At 41.6% G+C, this 25,852-nt stretch overlaps 1 protein-coding gene and 1 pseudogene across 2 annotated transcripts in view; one reads left to right on the plus strand and one right to left on the minus strand.

Annotated features, from left to right (window-relative positions):
* Positions 1 to 5,920: 5,920 nt before the first annotated feature.
* LOC133099399 (H/ACA ribonucleoprotein complex subunit 3-like) lies at positions 5,921 to 6,114 on the minus strand (annotated as a pseudogene).
* An 18,731-nt stretch (positions 6,115 to 24,845) lies between these two features.
* Positions 24,846 to 25,852, plus strand: part of RAB6A (RAB6A, member RAS oncogene family) — a 77,849-nt gene continuing 76,842 nt past the window's right edge. The window contains exon 1 of one of the 2 annotated variants that reach the window (XM_061201267.1): positions 24,846 to 25,398. In XM_061201267.1, coding sequence (XP_061057250.1) covers positions 25,329 to 25,398 — 70 coding nt within the window. In that variant the 5' untranslated portion in view covers positions 24,846 to 25,328. The remainder of the gene's footprint in view (positions 25,399 to 25,852) is intronic. The other variant, XM_061201266.1, reaches the window with a different exon arrangement.

The raw sequence follows: 25,852 nt of genomic DNA on the forward strand, positions 1-25,852 counted from the left end.
AAAGGCCAAGTAGATAGGGCTACCCTCTAAAACTCCTGCCTTCTTCTTTAATTAGAACAGCTCCCTTTTAATCCATTATATGTATATACAATTCTGAAGGCCCTTCCATCTCTAATGGTCTTGGATTCCATTATTCTGCCATACATAGGCAGTTCGTTATTCTTTCCATTTTATAGATGAGGAAACTAAAGCTCAAGCCAAGTGAACAGATTATTCTTCAAGTCTGGCTAAGAGGAGGCCAGACCTTCTAACTCTATTGTGGGCTCTAGCCCCTTCTCAAATCTAGAACCACCCTCTCTTCCTGAATTCCAACTCTTCCTGAAACTGGACTGCTCAGCATTTCAGGGTCCTCCAGCAAGTATATCCCTACCATGAAATGCTCAACAAATCTCCACCTTAAATCACTTAAGGTAACTCTGTTCCTTCCAAGCCAAAGAGGTAAATTCTTCTGAGTAAAACAGAAGTCACCCTTTGTTGATAATGCTGTCATGAAGTAAGAAGTGGTCACTGACCTCATGAAGGACTCCCCTACATGCACAGCCATATAGGCCTAGGGGAGTTACTATGCCACTTGACCTTTGCCATATCTTCTCCCCCAATTTTTCTGGATTATGATTCTTCAAAAGTTTCAAAACTTTCTTTAAAACATGTTTATGCCATCTAATAATAACAGCAACACAGTGCTTTCTTTTTCCTAAAACACCTTCACAGACATTTTCTTAATTATTCTTCACCACAATCTTATAAAGAACATAAAGGGGGACTTACATCCTCATCACAAGATGAGGAAATTAAGACTCAGAGGATTGAAATGACTTGCTCAACATCACACAGCTAGAAAATGGACTCAGGTTTTAGTCTCCTAGCCCAATGCTCTTTTCATCCAGCCTCTACCTCTCAACATTATCTCATTTGATAATTGTTACTTGGAGACCCACATTCAGGCCAGTTTATCATTATTACAGGCCCCCTGAGCAGTCAGTCCCTTTATGACTGGAAAGTCCCGTGGGAGGGAACAAAAGAGATCAAAACTTATTTCTCTCCTGTCAAGTAAATAAATAAGTGAATAAAATCATGGAAAACTCCCCCTTCTCTATCCTGCTTATCTGCCTAATTAGAAACTGTAGTGCAAGACAACATTTAGATAACTAGGAAAGCTCCTACCAGAAGTTAGGGCTGGAAGACCTAACATATTTCTTGACCAGGCAGTGAAGAGTTGTTACAGCCATTTTAACACAGGAGAAAGATTGAGTACATCTAGTAAGAGGTGACATCTTAAGTGTAAAGGACCCAACTTTTTTTTTTTTTTAATGTATGTATGTATGTATTTGGCTGCATTGGGTCTTCGTTGCTGCACGCAGGCTTTCTCTAGTTATGGCGAGCGGGGGCTACTCTTTGATGCAGTGTGAGGGCTTCTCATTGCAGTGGCTTCTCTTGTTGCGGAGCCCGGGGTCTAGACACGAGGACTTCAGTAGTTGTGGCTCGCGGGCTCTAGAGCACAGGCTCAGTAGTTGTGGCGCAGGGGCTTAGTTGCTCTGCAGCATGTGGGATCTTCCCGGACGAGGGATCGAACCCGTGTCCCCTGCATTGGCAGGCGGATTCTTAACCACTGCGCCACCAGGGAAGTCCAAAAGGACCCAACTTTTGAGAAGGCTCTGATTATTAGATACTCCTACATTTGGTGAAAGTTTGGTTTTGTTTCTTCAGAGATCCTTACCACCCCAAGGTATCATGATTCTGAGTTTCTCAAGATTGTAATATGGTTTGCAGGGCAGAAGTTGAGACACAGATGTAGAGAACAAACGTATGGACACCAAAGGGGGAAAACTGTGGTGGGGTGGGGATGGTGGTGTGCTGAATTGGGCGATTGGGATTGACATGTATACAGTGATGTGTATAAAATTGATGACTGATTCAAAAAAAAAAGATTGTAATACTCTAGAATCCTAAGACTGTAAAGTGTCTAAAGGCTCTAAAATCTTGTAATTCTTGTGGAACAACTCTACAAAGGGAAGATGAAGTTGTGGAGTAGCCAGTTCTTAGCTGTCTCTCCTTCTCTACCTGCCCCACCCCTAATCTGCTATTCACTTAAATCTCCAAGTATTTAATTGCCCATTGGAGAAATACAAAAATTATGGCACGTTCATCCATGGAATACTTTATACTATGTATTCAATTAAAATGACGAAGAAAAATACTTACTTTGTAACAAAGAATACATGACTTTATATAACATTACCCCAATTGTGTTAAAATAGATACACAGAAAAAAAAAAAGGAAGAATGACAAATCAGTCATGATTATTTCTGGCCGGTGAGATATCAGCATTTTTCTTTTCATTATGCTTTCCCAAATTTCCCAATTTTCTAAATTATGCATATATTTTTATAATCAGAAAAAGAATGTTTTAAGTTCAAACGTGTTAGGCCACACCTGGCGCCACCAACTTATTGTTGGGATATAGAGATGAGTCATCTCAAAGGCAAGGGAGGGGCCAGCTGGGCATTGACAAGGGCTGGCTTTGAAGGGGAGGGACAAGCACTGGATAGGGTGAGGACTGATCAGCTCAGTTAGAGTTCAACCCGGAAGCGCTAACGGTGGCACACGACAGGGCAAAATCCAGCCACAAGAACTTGGAATAATGTGGCAACCACAACATGCCAGCAAAACCCGCCTCCCCCAAGGGACCCCGGCGGCCCTCTGGCCCACGCCCCTGGCGAGTTCCCGCCCCTTGCCTTTCCCCATTGGTCCGCTTAAGCTCATTTGGCTCCTAGGGCCCGCCCCTCTGGGGCGTACGAGAGGTGGTGCATCCCTCCCCCACTTCCGACAGGAGCAGCCATACTGAGTGTGGCGGGACCGAGACGGGGTGGGGGGGCAGTTCGCTCTTTGGCCTCCGCTTTTTTTTTTTTTTTGCAGCAAACTTTTTTTAATTTATTTTTGGCTGTGTTGGGTCTTCGTTTCTGTGCGAGGGCTTTCTCCAGTTGCGGCAAGCGGGGGCCACTCTTCATCGCGGTGCGCGAGCCTCTCACGATCGCGGCCTCTCGTTGCGGAGCATAGGCTCCAGACGCGCAGGCTCAGTAGTTGTGGCTCACGGGCCTAGTTGCTCCGTGGCATGTGGGATTTTCCCAGACCAGGGCTTGAACCCGTGTCCCCTGCATTGGCAGGCAGATTCTCAACCACTGCGCCACCAGGAAAGCCCTGGCGTCCGCTTTTATCCTCCCAGTGTTTCTCTTAGTCTCGGGTTATCAGGACCCAGAGCAAAGGGCGGTTTGCCAGTTGGTAGCGGGGCGTTCGTGTGAAGTGCAGAGGTTTCCTTCACTGCCTCCAGTTCCCTGGAGGCCGGCGGGTTTTAATTTTCAAAAGGTGATGTCATCACAAAACCTTTCCAAGGTCCTAATGCCCTGTGGTTAGGATCTCAGAACCACTTAAAATCAGATCCTTAGAGATAGGGTGACCATATAATTTATTGTTAAAACTGGCACAGATTTGAAAGCCTAAGGTGATACTATTAATTACCATTGGCCCAACAGTCATAAATGTGGATTGTTCTGGAATTTAGAGCCACCCTACTCCAGATCAAGTCTTAGGCCCAGGTTTTTGTTTGTGTGTGCGTGTGTGCACGTGCACACTGAAATGTATGTACCGAACACTTCCATTTTAATCATTTTAATTTTTTTATTTTAGTGTAGTTGATTTACAGTGTTATATTGTTTTCAGGTTTACAATGTAGTAATTCTATATTTTTATAGATTATTCTCCGTTTAAAGTTATAACATATTGGCTCTACATTAGATGCTTGTATCTTATTCATTTTATATCTTCTACTTCGTGCCTCTTAATCCCCTTAACCTATCTTGTCCCTCCCCCACCCCTCTCCACAATGGTAACCACTAGTTTGTTCTCTATATCTGTGTCTGTTTCTGTTTTTTGTTATATTCATTTGTTTATTTTTTAGTTTCCACATATAAGTGAAAACATACAGTATTTGTCTTTGATTTATTTCACTAAGCATAATACCCTCTAGCTCCAGCCATGTTGTTGCAAATCTTTTTTAATCATTTTTAAGTGGCATTAATTACATTCACAGTGTAGTGCAACTGTCACCATTATCTGTTTCCAAAATTTTTTATCACCTCAAATAGAAACTCTACCATTTGGCAATAACTCCCTATTACCCCATTTCACCAGCCCCTGGTAGTCTCTTTGAATTTGCCTTTACTAGATATTTCACATAGGTGGAATCATGCAATATTTGTCCTTTTATGTCTGACTTACTTCCTCAGTATAATGTTTTCAAGGTTCATCCATATTGTAGCATGTATCAGTACTTCATTCCATTTTATGGCTGAATAAAATTCCATTGTATGGTTATATCACAATTTGTTTTTCCATTTATTAGCTAGCTGATGGACACTTGGGTTGTTTCTACCTTTTGGCTATTGTGAATAACGCTGCTATGAAAACTCCCGTATAAGTATTTTGTTTGATTCCCTGCTTTCAATTCTTTTGAGTATATTCTTAGGAGTAGGATTGTTGGGTCATATGGTAATTCTATGTTTTAACTTTTTGAGGAACTGTCATACTGTTTTCCACAGCAGCTGTACCATTTTACACTCCCATCAAAAATAGATAAGGGGGGATTTCCGTGGTGGTGCAGTGGTTAAGAATCCGCCTGCCAATGCACGGGCATGAGTTTGATCCCTGGTCCGGGAACATCCCACATGCTGCTGAGCAACTAAGGCCCTGCACCACAAGTAGTGAGCCCGCATGCCACAACTACTGAAGCCCGCGCACCTAGAGCCCTGCTCTGCAACAAGAGAAGCCACCGCAATGAGAAGCCCGCTTACCACAACGAAGAATAGCTCCCACTCGCTGCAACTAGAGAAAGCCTGCACACAGCAACAAAGACCTAATGCAGCCAAAAAAATAAATAAAATTAAAAAAAAAACAATGGGTAAGGTTCCAATTTCTCTACATCCTCATGAAAACTTGTTATTTTCCATTTTTTATTTTATTTATTTATTTAACATAAATAAGCAGGATCAACCAGCAGGATCCTGGCTTACTTCAGGACATAAAGTTTATAGAATGGGTCTTTAATTCATGGCCTGGGATACCAAGATTTTAGAAATCTAAATCTTTACTGGCTGAGTTACATGAAGGGCTCCCTGTTGAGGCCAAGAGCCAAAATGTCAATTTCACTTAAATTTTTTTTCTACCAGTGTACATTAATAGAAGCCCTTGCAAAATTTGACTTTAAAAAAAATTGGACACATATATCTGAAGTTTAAAATCATTTTATTCAACAAATATCTACAGAGAACTTCAGGTCTATTACCGTCTTTATCCTTATTTTGTTCATTAATTTGTAAAGTAAATATTATGAATTTCTCTTTCTCTGAGATTTACATGGTGCTCTCTATTAAGGCTTGAACGAGGCTAGTCCTTCCAGCGTGTGTCCAAGTCAAGATGAAATGTGGTGTATATGTAGTGCCAATGCTTCCCCATCACATTCATTTCTGGACATCTTTAAGTAGCATTCTTTTTTCCTTCAAGACTATAAGGTTTGGGATAGAGAGCAATTAGAAATCACAAGGATAGCAGGGATTTTTAGACCCTGTCCTAATTGGAGTAGGTGGTAATGTTGGTGGGGTCATATTATGTTTTTTTTTCTTCAAATCATTTTAATAACCTGGCAGTGATTCAAAGTATGATAAGAAGATTCAAACGTCTTCCCTTTATAGGGGATGCTACCATGATTGCCTCACAACAAGCATGATTGAAGGCAATCATGAGACTGGATTCCAAAGAGCAAGGGTCGTAGGAAAGCTTCAAGGCTCACAGATTGAAGAGCTTGGTTTCAGGAAGTCTCTTGAGGGCGAGCAGACAGCAGAAGAGACATGAAATTTTAAGAGATCCTCAGAGGACGGGGCGCAATTGCTGGGTCATGAGCACCTTAAAGCATGCCTTGATGGTAATTTGGTGTCAAGAGTATTTGTCGTCTGGGAGAACTGAGCAGGATGGGCCACACAGGTCTGTTGTCTCATAGGGTCAAGCTTCTTCAGCGAATAGATCCGGTCTCCCTGCTCGTTGAGATAATACTGGAGAAACATGACCACACCAAAGCCAGAGGTTCCAATTCCGTCTGCCCATATTATGTTGTGCTTTAAAAAAAATATGGAAGTTTTTACTTTTGGAAATTAAAAAAAAGAATCTGTCCAAAATAGAAGCTGCATTCACTAAGCAGTCAATTCTATAAGTGAAGAAATTGCCAATTAAAAAAATATATTTTATTTATTTATTTATTTTGGCTGCACCATGTCTTAGCTGCGACACACGGGATCTTCCTTGCAGCATGCAGGATCTTTAGTTGTGGCACGCAGGCTCTTAGTTCTGGCCTGCGAGCTTCTTTAGTTGCAGCATGTGGACTCTTAATTGCGGCATGCATGTGGGATCTTAGTTTCCCGACAAGGGATCGAACCCAGGTCCCCTGCATTGGGAGTGTGGAGTCTTACCCACTGGACCACCAGGGAAGTCCCAGAAATTGCCAATTATAATGTTCTCTCTTTCAAACCTTTTCACAAACCTTCCCACCCCTTGAGCCAATCTTCTATCAGAATTGCCTTTAAAAATAAGCAGACCTGAAAAAAAAGTGTATCTAAATATGATTTTTGTACCTGCACAGCATATCTCTTCTCAAGAACATATAAAAGGCATAATAATTATCTCCTTTGCCCCTTCCCAAATTTTCTGCAACTAGGAATTATAGTGAGTATTTTACTCTATCCTCTATAAAAATCAGACAATTATAGTATGTGTTTTCTAGTTCAGTCTCTCTGTTGAGCATGTGAGATTGCTTGGTTCTAAAGCCTTTGGATTAGGGCAGTCTCACTGCTAAAGAAAGAAACCCTTAGCCAGTCTGTGGGGCTGCAAGATCTGATTTCTTACTAAAGGTTACTCATAATTAGAGTTGCAAGATTTAGCAAACAAAAATAAGGATGCCCTGTTAAATTTGAATATAGAATTTAAAATTCTAATTTAATTTGGCATCCAGTATTTTATCTGGCAACCCAATCTCATTAATACACCAATATTATGCATTCATTATTTCAACTTAATATGTTTTTATTGAACACCCCTAGAGTAAAACATTGGGCTAGGCCTTGTAGGTCAAACCGAAGGTAAAATGTGTGTCCTCAAAGAATTTATAATATTGGAAGATACAAGGCAGAACACTGAAATTACATGTAAACAAATGAAAACTACATGTATAATAATGTTACTATATAGAGCTGCCTGTCAGTCTCTCTGTAGTTTGTTTCTTTGAATGTTGAGTATTGGTCCCTTTCAGGTATTTGTATTAGGAAGAACAGAGTCCTTCCCCTGTAGTAAAGCTCTGTCTTGGAATTAGCATGGCTTTTGCCTGTTCATTACTACCAAAGCATAAATACCTGGTATTGAACAGGACTGTTCAATATTTTAACTCTCTATACAGCAAAGTGAAAAATTAGAAAGCTAGACACTTAAATGCTCTTTTTTCATTATAATTTCAAACTTGCTTTATCTTAATTTGTGATTGATATTTAATCAGTAGTGGTTTGTTATACTTTGAGCTTTTGGGTTTGCCTTCTGTTAAGAATTTAATGGAATTTAATGACTCTAAACAAACACTTAAGAAGATGGTACTTAAAGGAAGCCTATGAACCCTTTGCAATGGATGAATTGTTTTGTAATGTGAATAATTTCATTCTCTAATTTATGAGTTTATAAGTAAAATGGGTTAATAGTTCAGATACTAATGTTAAGTTTTCTATCAAATAATACAAAAGGGATGTTATCCCAAGGGGAAAAGAGTAACATCTCTATATAAACATTTTTTTTTGCATCTTTCCCTCCAAATGATAACTATTTATTGAGTTCTTTCTCTGTGCAGGCACTATGCTACATGCTTTACAGACATCATTTAATTTAATTCTGATGGAGAAACCAAGGCTAGAGAGGTTGGAGATGTGACCCAATATTTTTGTAGGATATCTGGTGATCTTGTAAACACTAACAACAGAAAGCACAACTGCATGCAACATTTTTCTTAAATGAAGAGTTTTAAAGCACTCAATTTTTAAAAGAGAGATCCGAGTTAAATACAAGGAAAAATTTCCTGATAATGAAGAACTGGAATGGGGAGAGTGGAGAGATTTTCTTCACTATATAGTATACTAAAGGATCAGTTGATGTTTATATGCCTAGAAGCTGATAGAGATGAATAAGCGCTACAGATATTCTCTGAGCTCAGTAATTATGGGAAAAAGAGTTTGCCTGGAGACCAGAGAGGGGACTTGTATCTGCTGTGTGTTGTTCCCTTTCCAGCTTCAATCCTATGTCCACCTACTGTGGAACCTTGCATGGCAATTCCTACTTCTAAAACAATAAATAATAATTATCTACCTCTAGCTATTGGATTCTTACTTCAATGAAATACGTGTAAAACTAAACTCACTATCTTCCTGCCTTTTTGACCTTGTATGCCCCACTTCTTTATTTGCTACCTTCTTTTTTCTTTCCTTCTCTTCAGAACAAAATTCCTTAGATTAAAGAGTCTTCACTTCTTGCCTCCATTTCTTTTTTTTTCCCCGCCATTTCTTAGTCTCCCATTTCCTCTTAAACCCAAGCGTGGCTTCTGTCCTCCTCTCTCCATTGAAACTTCTTTGACTCAGGACAGTGACCTTTTAAAAAAGGAAAACTTTATTGAGATATAATTTACATATGATAAAGTCACTCATTTTAAGTGGCTTAATTATAATTCAGTGATTTTTATTAAATTTACAACATTGTACAATCATCACCACAATCAAATCTGAAAACATTTCTATTGCCTTGAAAAGAGCCCTGTGCCCATTTGCAGTCACTCACCTTTTGAGAACAGATTCAATGAATAATTTTCAGTCCACAACGTACCTAACTGCTCTGAATACATTTGGCCCTACTGACCATACCTTTCCTTTTGAAACTTTCTCTTCCCTTCTTTCTGGCCATCACTTTCTCCTGGTTTCTCTCCTAACTTTTTGATAATTCTTCACAGATTACTTTCTCTGCCAGGCTTTATTATTTTTTTAAATATTTATTTATTTATGTATTTGGTTGCACCGGGTCTTAGTTGCGGCACGCAGGATCTTCCTTGCCGCGTGCGGGATCTTTGTCACGGTATGAGGGATCTGTTTCCCGACCAGGGATTGAACCCTAGCCCCCTGCACTGAGAGCGCGGAGTCTTAGGCACTGGACCACCCGGGAAGTCCCTGCCTTACTTTAAATTTATTTATTTATTTATTTACTTACTTATTTATTTATAGCTGCATTGGGTCTTTGTTGCTGCGTGCGGACTTTCTCTAGTTGCGGTGAGCGGGGGCTACTCTTCGCTGCGGTGTGCGGGCTTCTCATCGCGGTGGCTTCTCTTGCTGAGGAGCACCGGCTCTAGGCACGCGGGCTTCAGTAGTTGTGGCATGCGGGCTCAGTAGTTGTGGCTCCTAGGCTCTAGAGCGCAGGCTCAGTAGTTGTGGCATGCGGGCTCAGTAGTTGTGGCTCCTAGGCTCTAGAGCGCAGGCTCAGTAGTTGTGGCACACGGGCTTAGCTGCTCCACGGCATGTGGGATCTTCCCAGACCAGGGATCGAGCCCGTGTCCCCTGCATTGGCAGGTGGATTCTTAACCACTGTGCCACCAGGGAAATCCCCCTGCCTTACTTTAACTATTGCTGTTCCATCGAGTTCTGTCCTGGCCTTTCAGCCTACACCTACTTAATTGATTACATTAATCCTCATGGCTACAACTGCCATCTGTAAGCCGATGACTCCAAAATTTCTATTTCCAGCTCAGACTTGTGCCCTGAGCTCCATTCTGGTATAGTACAGTATAGTAAAACTACTTATCATCAACAGTGGTTCTTCTCTTGGGCTCTCGGTATAATAAAATGCAAATAGAAAACTCATCAAATTAGCAGATAAATCCTGTTCCTCTTGGAGGAGGAAATTAAGATTCACCTATATTGTATTAAGTATCAAAGTGCTGGATGAAATATGAAATATACATATGATCGCTGAAGTCTATAGACAATAATTTACTCTTCTTGTCAGATCTTGTAAGTAAAATAGAATTTTAATGTACCTGCAACTCTATTACTTCATTCTAGCTTACATTTTTACATATGTGTCTCAACAGGAGATTGATATAAACTCAAGAGCAGGGACCAAATCTTTTTCTGCTTTGTCTTTCCAGTAGGACAGCACAGTGCTTGGTATAAAGTAGGTAAAAGTATTGTAGAATGAATAAATGAATGTATCAAGGCAGAACATACTTGAAACTGGACTGGTGTGTTAGTGTAGTGTACATTGGTGGTGGACTACCAAATGTCCTTTTCCATCTTTTCTTCCTTATTACAAAATTGTAATTTTTTTGTAATAACCCATCTCCCTCCACACAGCCATACACTTTTGTATTTAGCATAGAAATCCTATTTCTCTTGCCAGTGACAGATTTAGGATGGCTATATGAAGAAGTTCTTGCCAGTAAGATGTAATGGGCAAAGAAGATATACAGATTGCCAACAAACACATGAAAGAATGCTCAATACCATTAATCATTAGAGAAATGCAAATCAAAACTACAATGAGATATCATCTCACGCCAGTCAGAATGGCCTTCATCAAAAAATCTACAAACAATAAATGCTGGAGAGGGTGTGGAGAAAAGGGAACCCTCTTGCGCTGTTGGTGGGAAAGTAAATTGATACAGCCACTATGGAGAACAGTATGGAGGTTCCTTAAAAAACTAAAAATAGAACTACCATACGACCCAGCAAACCCACTACTGGGCATATACCCTGAGAAAACCATAATTCAAAAAGAGTCATGTACCACAATGTTCATTGCAGCTCTATTTACAATAGCCAGGACATGGAGGCAACCTAAGTGTCCATCAACAGATGAATGGGTAAAGAAGATGTGGCACATATATACAATGGAATATTACTCAGCTAAAAAGAAAAGAAATTGAGTTATTTGTAGTGAGGTGGATGGACCTAGAGTCTGTCATACAGAGTGAAGTAAGTCAGAAAGAGAAAAACAAATACCGTATGCTAACACATATATATGGAATCTAAAAAAAAAAAAAAAAATGAAGAACCTAGGTCATGAAGAACCTAGGGGCAGGACGGGAATAAAGACGCAGACCTACCAGAGAATGGACTTGAGGACATGGGGAGGGGGAAGGGTAAGCTGGGACGAAGTGAGACAGCGGCATGGACATATATACACTACTAAATGTAAAATAGATAGCTAGTGGGAAGCAGCCGCATAGCACAGGGAGATCAGCTCGGTGCTTTGTGACCACCTAGAGGGGTGGGATAGGGAGGGTGGCAGGGAGGGGGACGCAAGAGGGAGGAGATATGGGGATATATGTATATGTATAGCTGATTCACTTTGTTATAAAGCAGAAACTAACACACCATTGTAAAGCAATTATACTCCAATAAAGATGTTAAAAAAAAAAAAAGATGTAATGGGGAATCTGCTGGGGAGATTCTGGGGAAAGTTTTTCACTTATAAATAGAGATACATCGGGGAATTCCCTAGCGGCCCAGTGGTTAGGACTCTGCACTCTCACTGCCCAGGGCCCGGGTTCAATCCCTGGTCAGGGAACTAAGATCCCACAAGCCGCACGGCAGGGCCAAAAAAGAAAAAAGAAAAAAAGAGATGCAGCGAGGCATCTTCTTTCTTTGGACTTTATAGTGTCTAGAAGTGTCAACTTGAACTATGACAGCCATCTTGTGAATACTGGGGATGCTAGTATCTAAGGGCAAAGTCAATAAACTGAGGAAAGCAGAACAGAAAGACAGAAGAAGGTGGTCTTCGCTGACATTGCTGGATGGAAATTAACCAACTCTGAAGGTGCCCTAACTTGGGACTTCTTTATGTGACTTGCCCTACTATTTAAACTATTTAGGGTTGAGATTTCTATTTCTTCCAGTTGAAAGAATCTTAACCGATAATTTTAGTAGACAGATAACATAGCAAACAACCTATGTGGCTTTTTTTTCCTTGTTAGACTACAGTGGAGTGTGGACAAAGAGCACATGTCGACCCTGTTGTCATCTCTGTTGTCTGTGTTGGACTCCAGCTGTAACGTAGATGTTCTTACAAACCTCCTCTGAAAAGACCCTTTGCACACTAACCTTGATAGTCTCAGATCTAGGCAACAAAAACAATAATAGGCATGTCAGGTGAAGCCAGGAAGACATATTTTAGGGTCAGTGCTGTATGGAAACTTCTTGCTTCTACTGATGAAAATAATGAGAATTTTCAGGCTGATTCTACCACCCAATGCTGGCATTTTTTAGCCCCAGGGGAGAATTCTAATGGCAATTATATTCAGGAGACTTGAAGATATATATTGACGCTGGTTCTTTGTAGTTATTATGATATTATTTATACTAGTTTCAGTACTTTTACCTTTTTCTCCTCCCTTTCCATCTATTCAAATTCTGCCTGTATGCCAAGATTCAGCTGAGATTTCACACTTGTCATAAACACAATGCACCACGATGTAACTCTGATGTACCAAAATACCTATATTTCTGAGCATCAAATACCTATAAGACCCTGGAGGTACGTTATACACATAAGGTACAACCCTACCTTGGATAGCTTATGATCTAATTGACAAACTAGGACACAAAGAAAGTATGGAGTAGCATACTGATTCTCAAACTTAGGGTGCATAAAAGTCCACTTGTTACACCTGTTAAAAATCAGTTTCCTAGGCCACACCTTCAGAGATTTTGACTCAGTAGTTTCAGCTTGGGGTTCCATAATCTTTATTTTTGACAAATTCCTCAGATTGATTTTGACTGTAGATGTAATGAGACTCCCTATTGGAGAACATTGTGGAGTGGAGAGAGTGACATTTTTGTGTTTCTTTGGACTGTGGTGCCATGCTGAAATGGGCCTGTGGTAGGAGTATAAAGGCATACATTCATTCAGATTATCTTAATAGTGGTAACGGTGAAAATAGAGCTAATTGTAACAGAGAGATGTTAAAGAGATAGCTTTCACAGGGTTTGATGACTGATTACATATGAATGATACGGAAGAAGAAAAGGTCAAGGATAACAGTAAATATCCTGATTTAAGTGATTCCCATCTCTTGTTGGCTCTGTGACTGATTCCCTTATTCCCTAAACTTTAAATGAAGATAGTAATATCTACGTCATAGCGTTATTATGAAGTATAAATAAATTAGGGTGTTTAATAAATACTCAAAAATATTTAGTTTTCTAAAAGAAGTTTAATAACAATAGAAGGTAGCATGTGGTTAATGTTTAATGAAGGACTGGTGCAAACTATAAGAATTAAAGGAGTCGTGGAGGAGGAAAGATCATTGTGGTCTGGCATGAAGCACCTCAGTACTTTAAAAAATTCAATTACATTTTTTAATTTTGAGAGTTTTTAAGATTTTTTAAAATTTTTATTTATTTATTTATTTTTGGCTGTGTTGGGTCTTTGTTGCTGTGCGGGCTTTTCTAGTTGTGGCAAGCGGGGGCTACTCTTCGTTGTGGTGCACGGGTTTCTCATTGCGGTGGCTTCTCTTGCTGCGGAGCACGGGCTCTATGCACGCAGGCTTCAGTAGTTGTGGCACGCGGGCTCAGTAGTTGTGGCTCGTGGGCTCTAGGGCGCAGGCTCAGTAGTTGTGGCACATGGGCTTAGTTGCCCCACGGCATGTGAGATCTTCCCCCACCAGGGCTCAAACCTCTGTCCCCTGCATTGGCAGGTGGATTCTTAACCACTGCGCTACCAGGGAAGTCCCTAGATTTATTTTTTATTGAGGGAGCATTGGTTTATAACATTATATAAATTTCAAATCCAGAAAAGAAGGAAAGAGGAAATCCAAAAAAGAGGGGATATGTGTATACATATAGCTGATTCACTTTGCTGTACAGTAAAAACTAACACAACGTTGTAAAGCAACTATACTCCAATAAAAATTTAAAAATAAATAAATAAATTTCAAGTGTACAGCATTACATTTCTATTTCTGTATACCTCACAGCGTGCTCAGAGCATTTCCTCTGTCACCATAGAAGGTGATTCCCTTTATCCATTTTGCCCTCTGCTCCTTCCCCTTTGGTAACCACTACTCTGTTCTCTATATCTATGACTTTGTTTTTGTCTGCTTTGGTTTGTTCATTTATTTTGTTTTGAGTTTTAAAAAAATATTCTACGTATGAATGAAATCATACAGTATTTGTCTTTCTCCATGTGACTTATTTCACTTAGCATAATACCCTCAAGGTCCATCCATGTTGTCACAAATGGCAAGATTTCATCTTTTTTATGGTTGAGTAGTATTCATATATATACATATATATATATGAATATATATATCTATCTTACATCTTCTTTATCCATTCATCCATTGATGGACACTTAGCTTGTTTCCATACCTTGGCTATTGTAAATAATGCTGCAATGAACAAAGGGGTGCATATATCTTTTTTTTTTAAATTTATTTATTTTACTTTTATTTATTTTTGGCTGTGTTGGGTTTTCATTGCTGTGCATGGGCTTTCTCTAGTTGCAGCGAGCGGGGGCTACTCTTCGTTGCGGTGTACAGGCTTCATTGTGGTGGCTTCTTTTGTTGCAGAGCACAGGCTCTAGGTGTGCGGGCTTCAGTAGTTGTGGCACGCAGGCTCAGTAGTTGTGGCTCACAGGCTCTAGAGTGCAGGCTCAGTAGTTGTGGCGCACGGGCTTAGTTGCTCCGCGGCATGTGGGATCTTCCCGGACCAGGGCTCGAACCCGTGCCCCTTGCATTGGCAGGTGGATCCTTAACCACTGCACCACCAGGGAATCCCCCCATATATCTTTTTGAATTAGTGTTTTCATGTTCTTTGGATAAATACCCAGAGGTGGGACAGTTGGATCATATGGTAGTTCTATTCTTAATTTTTTGAGGAATCTGCATACTGTTTTCCACAGTAGCTGCACCAATTTACATTACCCCCAACTGTGCACAAGGGTTCCCATTTCTCCACATCCTCACCAACACTTGCTATATCTTGCCTTTTTGATAATAGTCGTTCTAACAGTTGTGAGGTGATATCTCATTGTAGTTTTCATTTGCATTTCCCTAATAATTAGTGCTGTTGAACATCTTTTCCCGTGCCAGTTAGCCATCTGTTTGTCTTCTCTGGAAAAATGTCTATTCAGCTCCTCTGCCCATTTTTAAATTGGGTTGCTTGTTTTTTTGTTGTTGAATTGTATACGTTCTTTATATATTTTGGGTATAAACCCCTCATCAAATATTTCACTTGCAAATATCTTCTCCCATTCAGTAGGTTGTCATTTTGTGTTTGTTTTGTTTTGTTTTGGCTGAGTTGGGTCTTTGTTGCTGCGTGCAGGCTTTCTCTAGTTGCAGTGAGCGGGGACTACTCTTTGTTGCAGTGCGTGGGCTTCTCATTGCAGTGGCTTCTCTTGCTGCAGAGCACGGGCTCTAGGTGCGCAGACTTCAGTAGTTGCAGCACGCAGGCTCAGTAGTTGTGGCTCGTGGGCTCTAGAGCACAGGCTCAGTAGTTGTGGCGCATGGGCTTAGTTGCTCCGTGGCATGTGGGATCTTCCTGGACCAGGGATTGAACCTGTGTCCCCTGCATTAGCAGGCAGATTCTTAACCACTGTGCCACCAGGGAAGTCCTTGTCATTTTGTTTTGTTGATAGTTTCTTTTGCTGTGCAGAAGCTTTTTAGTTTGATGTAGTCCCATTTGTTTATTTTTTTGTTTCCCTTGCCTGAGTAGACACATCTAGAAAGATATTGCTAAGACAAATGTCAAAGAAAGTACTACCTATGTTTTCTTTTAGGAGTTTTATTGTTTCAAGTCTTACATTCAAGTCTTTAATCTATTTTGAGTTGATTTTTGTGTACGGTGTGTGATAGTGGTCTAGTTTCATTTTTTTGCATGTGACTGTCCAGTTTTCCCAACACCATTTATAAAATTCAATTACGTTTAATTCAAGTGTATATATGCATAGTTTTTGAAAGTCTAATAGGGCTAAAATGCTATTTTTCATTTGTCTAGTTTCTTTCCACTTGTTGGCAAGTTTTCCTTCAACTCCATTTTCTGTATGGTTAAATTTACCTACATCCTTCTGCTCTGTCTGGGTTGGTTACCCTCTAGACTTTTTTTGGTTTTCCTAGGAATACCTTTTACTTCTTTCCTGTGTAAGATCTATTATTTCTAGATCTATAACTTCCTTTTCTTTTGTTTAACTCCTTGTTTGGCTTCTTCAATAGCTTTTTGGAAAAGAGTGAATTTTTGAGACCTTGTATATCTGGAAATATTTTACTCTACCTGCACATTTAAATGATAGTTTGCCTGGGAATAGAATTCTAGTTTGAAAATCTTTTCACTTAGAAGTTTCTTTGTTTTTTTCCCCAATTTCCAATGTTATTATTGAGAACATTGATGCCATTTCTGTTTTTTTTTCATTTATTTTATTTTTTTGGCCGTGCCATGTGTTAGTTGCAGCATGTGGGATCTTCGTTGAGGCATGCAGTTTTCTCTCTCTAGTTGTGGCGCAAGGGCTCCAGAGCGTGTGGGCTCTGTAGTTTGCTGCACGTGGGCTCTCTACTTGAGGTGCACAAGCTCAGCAGTTGTGGCACGCAGGTTTAGTTACCCCGAGGCATGGGGGATCCTAGTTCCCCAACCAGGGATCGAACCCTCGTCCCCTGCATCAGAAGACGTACTCTTCACCACTGGACCATCAGGGAAGTCTCCCTTTTCTGGTTTTTAATCTTTTTGATATGTCCTGTTTTAATTTCTGGGAACTTTTAAGATCTTCTTTTGTCTCTGATGTGGAATTTCATGATGATGTGAACTGAAATGATCTTCTTTTATTTTTGCTGGGCGTCTGACATACACTTTCAATTTGGAAACTCATGTCTCCCAGGTGTGAGAACTTATTTTATATAATTTATTTTATAATAATCTCTGCATTAAAGTTTTCTTCGTTCTCTCTCTATATAATTTCTATTGTTTGCATGCTGAGTCTCCTGGAGTAATCTTATATCCTCCTCAAATTATCTAGTGTTCATCTCTTAGCTTTTTGCTATGCTTTCTGGAATATTTCCTTAATGTTATCTTCTAATTATTTTATTTTATTTTTAAACTTTGGCTATCGTAATTTTAATTTCCAAGAAAGCTTGTTTTGAAACAGTGTTCTTTTTTAAAAATAGGATCTTGCTCTTCCTTCAAAAATGCAATAGTGGGACTTCCCAGGTGGCACAGTGGTTAAGAATCCGCCCGCCAATGTAGGGGACACGGGTTCAAGCCCTGGTCCAGGGAGATCCCACATGCCGTGGAGCAACTAAGCCCATGTGCCACAACTACTGAAGCCCGCGTGCCTAGAACCCATGCTCCACAACAAGAGAAGCCACTGCAATGAGAAGCCCACGCACCACAACAAAGAGTAGCACCTGCTCTCCACAACTAGAGAAAGCCTGCATGCATCAACAAAAAGACCCGGGGCTTCCCTGGTGGCGCAGTGGTTGAGAATCTGCCTGCTAATGCAGGGGACACGGGTTCGAGCCCTGGTCTGGGAAGATCCCACATGCCGCGGAGCGACTGGGCCCGTGAGCCACAACTACTGAGCCTGCGCGTCTGGAGCCTGTGCTCCGCAGCGAGAGGGGCCGCGATGGTGAGAGGCCCGTGCACCGCGATGAAGAGTGGACCCCGCTTGCCGCAGCTGGAGAAAGCCCTCGCACAGAAACGAAGACCCAGCACAGCCACAAATAAATAAATTAATTAATTAAAAAAACAAAACAAAACAAAACAAAACAAAAAGACCCAATGCAGCCAAAAATAAATAAATAAATAAATAAATAAAATGAAAAATGCAATAGCTTTTATCATAGACTTTCTTTTCTTTCTATCTTTCTTTCTTTTTGCTGGCTTATTTGTTTTATTTTTCTTTATTTCCTATTGGAGATTTTATCAAATATATGACAAACTTTTACAGTTTGTTCAGATTTAAGAGAAGCATCAACGTAATTGGAAGCTCAACGTGAGGGGTAGAATTTCTTGATTAGAAGGGTTCATTATAGATGATTTGGTGGTGAACTGGCTTTTTTATTGAAGTTACCTCTATATTCAGAACTTACAGGTCCTTTCTCTGGGATGTTTCAGCTTATATACAGAAGGACCTTTCCATCTCTTTTTCAGGCTTATAAGATGCTGCCAGTGTTATGAAAGGTGCTTGGAGAGAGACCATTGGCTATCAATCCCCATATCTTCTGACAGCACCTCACCCTAGTAGTCTACTATGCCTGGTTTATGAGCCTAGAGCCTCTTATGTGCCATTCCTCCAAAGATGGGAATAGGTTTATAACTACTGTTTATATAGTCTTTGATACAATTCCCTTGTTTGGGGCCCCTTTTCTCTTCCCTACCTTCTGTGGTACCTGGTACTTCACATTCCTGATCCTTTCTGGGGTTCTGCTTGGCTGATTGACTTGCTACTTGTTACTTTCCCCTTCAGTAAGCACTTTCTATCCTCTGTTTAGTCAGTTACCGTGGCTCTATCTTTGTCGCCCAACTTAAAATATTACGGGTCTGGGTTAGAGATGTCAAAGCCAGAGTTTGCGTTTTTACTTTTTCTTCTTGTTTTGGAACAATTTCAGAAAAGGAAGGAGGCATAAACTCCTTTAATCTACCATCCTAAAATTGGAAGTTTGTTCAATTTTTCTGAATGGCGTTGCAGCTTATTATCTCACTGGATAGTTTCAGCTATAAGCTACCATAATGATTTCGATATCTTTTGATTTTTATTTAAAATTCAAAAATCAGAAGAAATGTTCACTAAGAGATGGTTTCTCTTAGCATCTTAGGCAAGTTACAGTTTGGCTGTACAGTCTGTTGGCATTTCAGTGCAAACAGTATTGGTCTCATTTTTCTGTCCTAAGATGCTCTGTTCTTTACATAAACAGCAGTAGAAGCAGTTGTTCTCTTCTACTGTGAGAGAGATTATCTCTTAGTAGCAAGTGGAGTGATTCATTCTCCGGCACATCTTAGAGGAGACTTTATTATTTGTGGGGGATAGAGTGTGGGGAGAGGAGAGTTCCAGCCATGTGTCAGATATTACACATTCTGGACCTACATAAAAAGAAGCAACCTCTTCTCCCACTGCAGTTTCAAAACCTAGAAGTAACACCTCACATCTAAGGCTCTGAGAAATCACATTATTCATAACAAGGACCATGATTCACATGAATGGAACAAAATGGAATTATCAAAAATAGATTTTGTAGATCACTCTGCAGCAAAGATATCTTGTGACATAGCTTATAAATTGGCCATAATCATAGGTAGAACAATTCCATTGAAGTTCTAACTGCCTTCTCCTCCACCTTGACTGAATAACATTTATACTGCTACCATGGCACATCCTTGAAGGTCAAGGTATTTGGAAAGCAGGTTTTGACATGAGGCCTCCTATGTCTTTTTTTTTTTTTTTAAATTGTAGTCTTTTTGAAATGAGACTTGCTTAAACATACTTTGTGTTAATTGTGCTTATTTAACTGGTCACCTTGAATTATTGGGCATTTGTCATTTTTATGCTTTGTATATTGACCCACTATTATTTTTAGTAGTAATGATTCTAATAACTTGCAGAGTAGGTTAGAAGGGCTTCACATTTGATGGAATTTGAATTCCTGCCAGAGCTATTATTTGTTTCAAATATGAGCAATATGATTTCAGTCCTTTTACCTAGGCAGTTTTTCTCCTTTTATTGATTTCCTGCCTCTCCAAGAGTAATAAATCCTTTTTAGGGGGTAGTAAACAGAAAAAGACATTACAGTTTGGTAACCACTACTGTATTTTATATATATATACATATATATACACACACACACACACACACACACACGTATATATACATACACACACACACACACACACACACAAGCACACACACACAGTATCGAGTGCCTAATGTTCAAGGAGTTGTGTGAGGTGTTTTAAGGGATCTAAAGATGAGGATGTCAGATGCTTTCAGCTGCAAGTAACAATGACAAAGACATATTATGGGGGCTTCCCTGGTGGTGCAGTGGTTGGGAGTCTGCCTGCCAATGCAGGGGACATGGGTTCGAGCCCTGGTCTGGGAAGATCCCACATGCCGCGGAGCGACTAGGCCCGTGAGCCACAATTGCTGAGCCTGCGCATCTGGAGCCTGTGCTCCGCAACAAGAGAGGCCGCGATAGTGAGAGGCCCGCGCACCGCGATGAAGAGTGGCCCCCGCTTGCCGCAACTAGAGAAAGCCCTCGCACAAAAACGAAGACCCAACACAGCCACAAAAAAAAAAAAAAAAGACATATTATGAAGACATTAATACATATAAAGACATTTATTATTTTGCTAAAAAGAAATCCAGAGGAAGTCCAGTTCCAGGGTTGGTACAGTGGCCCAATGAGGCCTTTTAGCTTTTTGCTTAGCCATCATCAGTGGTTGGCTTTTTTCTTCAGGATTATATATTAATGTTCACAAGATGTCTTTGCTCTAGATATCATGTCCTTATATAACCATATCCAATGGCAGAAAAATGGCAGTTTTTCCTCATCTATCTCTTCTCATCAAGGAAGAAAATTTATCTCAGAAGTCTCTGGCACATTTCCTTTGTATCCCACTGGCTCAGATCAAGTTAGGTGCCTATAGCTTAGCTGAAGGGAAGCTGGAAAAGTATCTGTCATTTCCAATATATATTGTGGAAATTGTGTGTTTGTGTGTGTGTGTGTTTGTTGTTGGATAGGCAACAAATAGTGTCTGTCACAGGGAATAAGATGAAATCTCAGTCCTCCCTCAAGACGTTTTTTGTCTCTGGGGCAGAAAGTCAAGCTGTAATTATATTACAATTTCTGTGTGTTAGATTCCTGCTCATACTCATGGGCTTCAAATTAACAATCCCTTTTAAACTGATCAAAAAAACAGCTCTAGGTACTTTCCCTTTGGAGCTGCCAAAGCTGTCCTCTTCCATTGTCCCCAGTTTTTAGTTATGAGATCTGATCTGGGCATCTTTTTCACAAGTGTTGTAAAGGAATGCAGTATCAATTTACATCACATGATTTTAAGTGATGTTCTCTTTCTCCAAAACGCTCTTGCCCTTCCATCTCCACATGCCCAAATCCCATTCACCTTTTGAAGAAAACTAAAAATAATCTCTCTCATTTATTTCATTTATTCAGCAAATATCTGTTGCATGCTTGCTGTGGAGCAAGCACTCTGCAAGTGCTGGGAATACAAGACATGAGTTTTGATCTCATGAAGCTTATAGTCAGGTGGGGAAGACTGACAATTAACAAAAACAATTAAGTGATGGGGAAGAATAGGATACAATGGGAGGACAGGCAGGAGTACTTACACTCTTTGTTGGAATGCAAGCAGACAGAGAGGTCTTTTTGAGGACTTTTTAAAGATGATACCTAAAGAATGAGTAGGAATTGGGACGAGGGAGGGAGGTGCACGTGTTCAAGATTAAGAGAAATCATTGAAGTGAAAGTGCTGGTGAAAGCACCCTTGAAAAAGGCCTCTTTAATTCCTCCTTCTCCCAAGTAATTTCTCCGTTTGATGAACCCCATAGCACATAATATGTAACTTTTAGACCATAAGATCTCTAAAGATAAAACATATGACTTACACAGAGCACTTGATAAATATGATTTTGGCTTCAGAGGAGAATGAGGCCTTATATGTATCAACGCAAAATGCTAAGTTAAAACATTAAAAACATCTGAGGTAAGAGGTGGATTATATCATATTGCTCTTCAAAATGATAGGAATAGCCTCACCTACCTAGGTGATTACAGAGACCAAAGCAGCAGGGAAGAATTGATTCATAAAGTTCTGGAGGAAGTACAAAGTAATTATAGTTCCAAGCCTCAGATGTTACTTTAAAAGCTATTTCAGGAAACATAATGAAAACCTGGTACCCATCAGAAAGAAAAAAATAGCCACTCATTTTTGTTTGCAGAGCTTTTCTTCTTAAATATTGTCTTGGTATTGGCTGCTCTTTGTGTGTACTAGGGTTCTGGGTTACTGGTGGGGCGAGCCTTATCAGACCTGACAAGCTACTTTTAAACTCAAGTATTAAAAAAGAAAAATCAAACATCCATGTCACAACTCAGGTCTCTACCATTTCATTTTAGATGCATGATCTAAAATCTTTCTGCTGCTTGGCTGAGAGGAAGTAGAAGTTAGTAAATTTTAATAGAGAAGGAGATTTGGGGTTATAGCTGTTGTCTTGATAGGCCAGAATAAATGAAAATTTAAGAATCTCTTTTCCTCCCCTTAATTTATTCTAGTTCATTCAGCAATTCATCCCTGGGTTTGAGAAGGCACTTGTTTGATCCTGCCATTTCTACAGCTAAGTAAACAATAACCCTCAAATAATGAGAAAATGTACATAAGTGTGTTTTGTGAATGGTAAGGCTCTATACACAAATTTAAGGACTTATTTTTTATTATTAACTTGGAACTATTTTTGATACCAGTTTTTAAAAGTGTCCTTTTCAAGGCCAAGGATTACTTTTTCGAATGCTGTCCCATCGTATGGTGAGTTGTGGCTGAAGTATGGTAAGGTGTGGATTATAAATTCTCTAATTTTATAATTCTTAAACTTTATTTATCTTTTATTAATAGATCTTATTTTTTAAAAGTTTTAGATTTACAGAAAAATTGAGCAGACAGTACAGAAAGTCTGCATATACTTCTCCCCATCCCCAGTTTCCTCTATTAATATCTTACATTAGTACATTTGTTACAAGTAATGTACCAGTATTGATACATTGTAATTAACTAAAGTCCATATTTATTCAGATTTCCTTAGTTTTTGCCTAATGTCCTTTTTCTGTTCCAGGATCCCATTCAGCTTAAAACTTACCAGTTTAGTTATCATGTTAGTTATATCCACATTACACTTAGTTGTCATGTATTCCTGAGCTCCTCTTGAGTGTGACATTAACCTTCATTTTTTGGGTCATGAACTGGGTTGAAAATCTGATGAAAGCTATGGATTCTCTCCACAGAAAAATACACATGCTGCAGATGTCTAATTTAAGGGAGGCTCACCCACAGCAGATTCAGAAGCCCTGCTTTAGAAGGAATGGGTGATCTTTTTTTTAATTAGTTTTTATTGGAGTATAGTTGATTTACAATGTTGTGTTAGTTTCTGCTGTACAGCAAAGTGAATCAGTTATACATATACATATATCCACTCTTTTTTAGATTCTTTTCCCATATAGGTCATTACAGAGTATTGAGTAGAGTTCCCTGTGCTATACAATAGACTCTTATTAGTTATCTATTTTATATATAGTAGTCTGTATATGTCAATCCCAATCTATCAATTTAATCCTCCTCTCCCGTAAACCATGTTTGTTTTCTACATCTGTAGAAAGGTGATCTTTTTATTTTATTTTTAAATAAATTTATTTATTTATTTTGGGCTGCATTGGGTCTTCGTTGCTGCACGTGGGCTTTCTCTAATTGCGGCGAGCGGGGGCTACTCTTCGTTGCAGTGTGCAGGCTTCTCATTTTGGTGGCTTCTCTTTGTTGTGGAGCACGGGCTCTAAGCGTGCGGGCTTCAGTAGTTGTGGCACATGGGCTTCAGTAGTTGTGGCTCACGGGCTCTAGAGCACAGGCTCAGTAGCTGTGGCGCACGGGCTTAGTTGCTCCGCAGCATGTGGGATCTTCCCAGACCAGGGCTCAAACCCGTGTCCCCTGCATTGGCAGGCAGATTCTTAACCACTACGCCACCAGGTAAGTCCCCAGGTGATCTTTCAATGTCCACTTCCCCGCATCAGGGCCATGCTCTACCTCTAATTTGTTGTGTGACCTTTTTGCAACCCCATTTTCCTACCTGGGCCTCAGTTTCACCACCTGTGAAATGAAGGGTTTGGTTTACATAACGTGTAACTCCTTTTCTATCACAGTAGAAGGTGGGGGTCACTTAGAACTGTCCATATCTGAGGAACAAAGATTGGTAAGAGAAGACCAAGCCAGGTCAGGCTAGGGAAGTGGATGAGCTTATCAACGAGGAGGTTGTGGAGGTTCAATTGGGGGAAAAGACAAAACCTGGGTTCCACTTTATGGCTCTGCGGATTTTGTAAATCATTTCCTTCCTATGACCTTCAGCTTCCTTGTCTACAAAAATGTGGAGGCCCTGCTTCTGTTACAAAACTCCTGGGAGCAACAGTACCTAGTAGGGTATCGTCTGAGGAATTATAAGAAAGAAGATGGAGAAGGTGGGTGCAGAGGTGAAGGGCGGATCTGACGACTGTGAGGCAGAGCTGAGGCCTCAGGAAAGAGGAACCTTCTGTACACCTTAGGGCCTTCCGACTTCACCCACACTTGGGGTCAATGCCACCTCCATTCTGGCCCCGCCTTCGCCCCAATTCCCTCCCCTCCCCTCAGGTTGCGACGGGCCACACTTCGCATGGCCGCCACGGTGAGACGCTTTCCACCGCAGGAGGGCACCGCGCGCGCTCTGGCGCTGCCACCTCACTCGACATCTCTGCCCGCCCTTAACCTCTTCCGATTGGCTCATCCCGTAAGTGACATAAGTGCTCCTTACTCTACCCCGTCAGCTCTCCCAGGCTCCACCCCACCATCTCCCTGCTTCTCCCGACGCGAGGGGAAACCTAACCTCCCCACGTCTCCTCTGCCTGGGCGGAGCCGGGAAAGCGGGCTAAACCAGGAAGGCGCTGGCTGTGGCGCGCACGCGCACGCACGCACGCACGCACGTACGTACGCCGTGGCTGGCTGGGCGGCAGGCTCGCGCCCAGGCTCGCCCCACGCCGCGCCACAGGCTCGCGCACTCAGCAGGTTGGGCTGCGGTGGTGGCAGCTGTGGAGCTGGAACGCTGCGTGTGTGAGGTCCCAGACGCGTCTGCGGCTCCGGCTCCGCCACCCTCGCCTCAATCTCGGTGCCGGGTGCTGAGAGGGGAACGGCTCTAGCCTCGGGACCCCCGAGCACACCCCTCGCTACTTCCGACACCGCCCTCCTTCCTTTCCCAGCTGCGGGCCTCGCTCGGTGCTAGGCGACTCCGAGGGGAGGCGGCGGCGACGGCTGCCTGTCTGTGAGAGGAGCCTTGTTCTCCAGCCTTGCTCCGCTGCCGGGCCCTGCAGGGGCCGAGAGAGCTCGGCGCCGACCCTTCCTCTAGCCTCCCCGTCAACCGGTTGGAGCGGCGTCGGTCTGGGAGGTCTCTGGGCTGAGGCGGCGGCAGCTCCTCCGGCTCCATCATGTCCGCGGGCGGAGACTTCGGGAATCCGCTGAGGAAATTCAAGCTGGTGTTCCTAGGGGAGCAGAGCGGTGAGTGCGCGGCTCCCCTACTCCTGGCAGCTGGCAGTGGCTTCCCCGCACCGCCCCCAGTGCGGCCCTTCTGTCCGCGGAGGCTCCCTGCGGGCCTCGCGGTCGCGCTTCCTTCCACCCCCTAGCCCTTGAGCCTGTTCGCCGACCCCTGTTAGCCACACATTCCTCTTCGCCATGATCCGTCGATCGGATTCTGACCCTTCCGTCCCCCACTCCGCCCGCTCCTTTCCCCGCAGCCCGGCCCTCTCCTGTGGATCTGCCCTCCCCACTCCTCACCCCGCCCAGCCCCAGCCTCCGGTCCATCCCTTTCTTCCTCCGGTCTCCGTCGTCTTACCGACCCCAGCTCCCTTCCTTGAGCCCCACCCTTGTTCCTTGCTCTGATCCCAGTTGCTCAGCTCGATGAGGCCCACCCGGGAAGCCCCACTCCGGGGAACCGGCCCTCTTCAACCTTGCG

This window comes from Eubalaena glacialis, chromosome 10 (assembly GCF_028564815.1).
Source record: "Eubalaena glacialis isolate mEubGla1 chromosome 10, mEubGla1.1.hap2.+ XY, whole genome shotgun sequence".
Classification (NCBI taxonomy): domain Eukaryota; kingdom Metazoa; phylum Chordata; class Mammalia; order Artiodactyla; family Balaenidae; genus Eubalaena; species Eubalaena glacialis.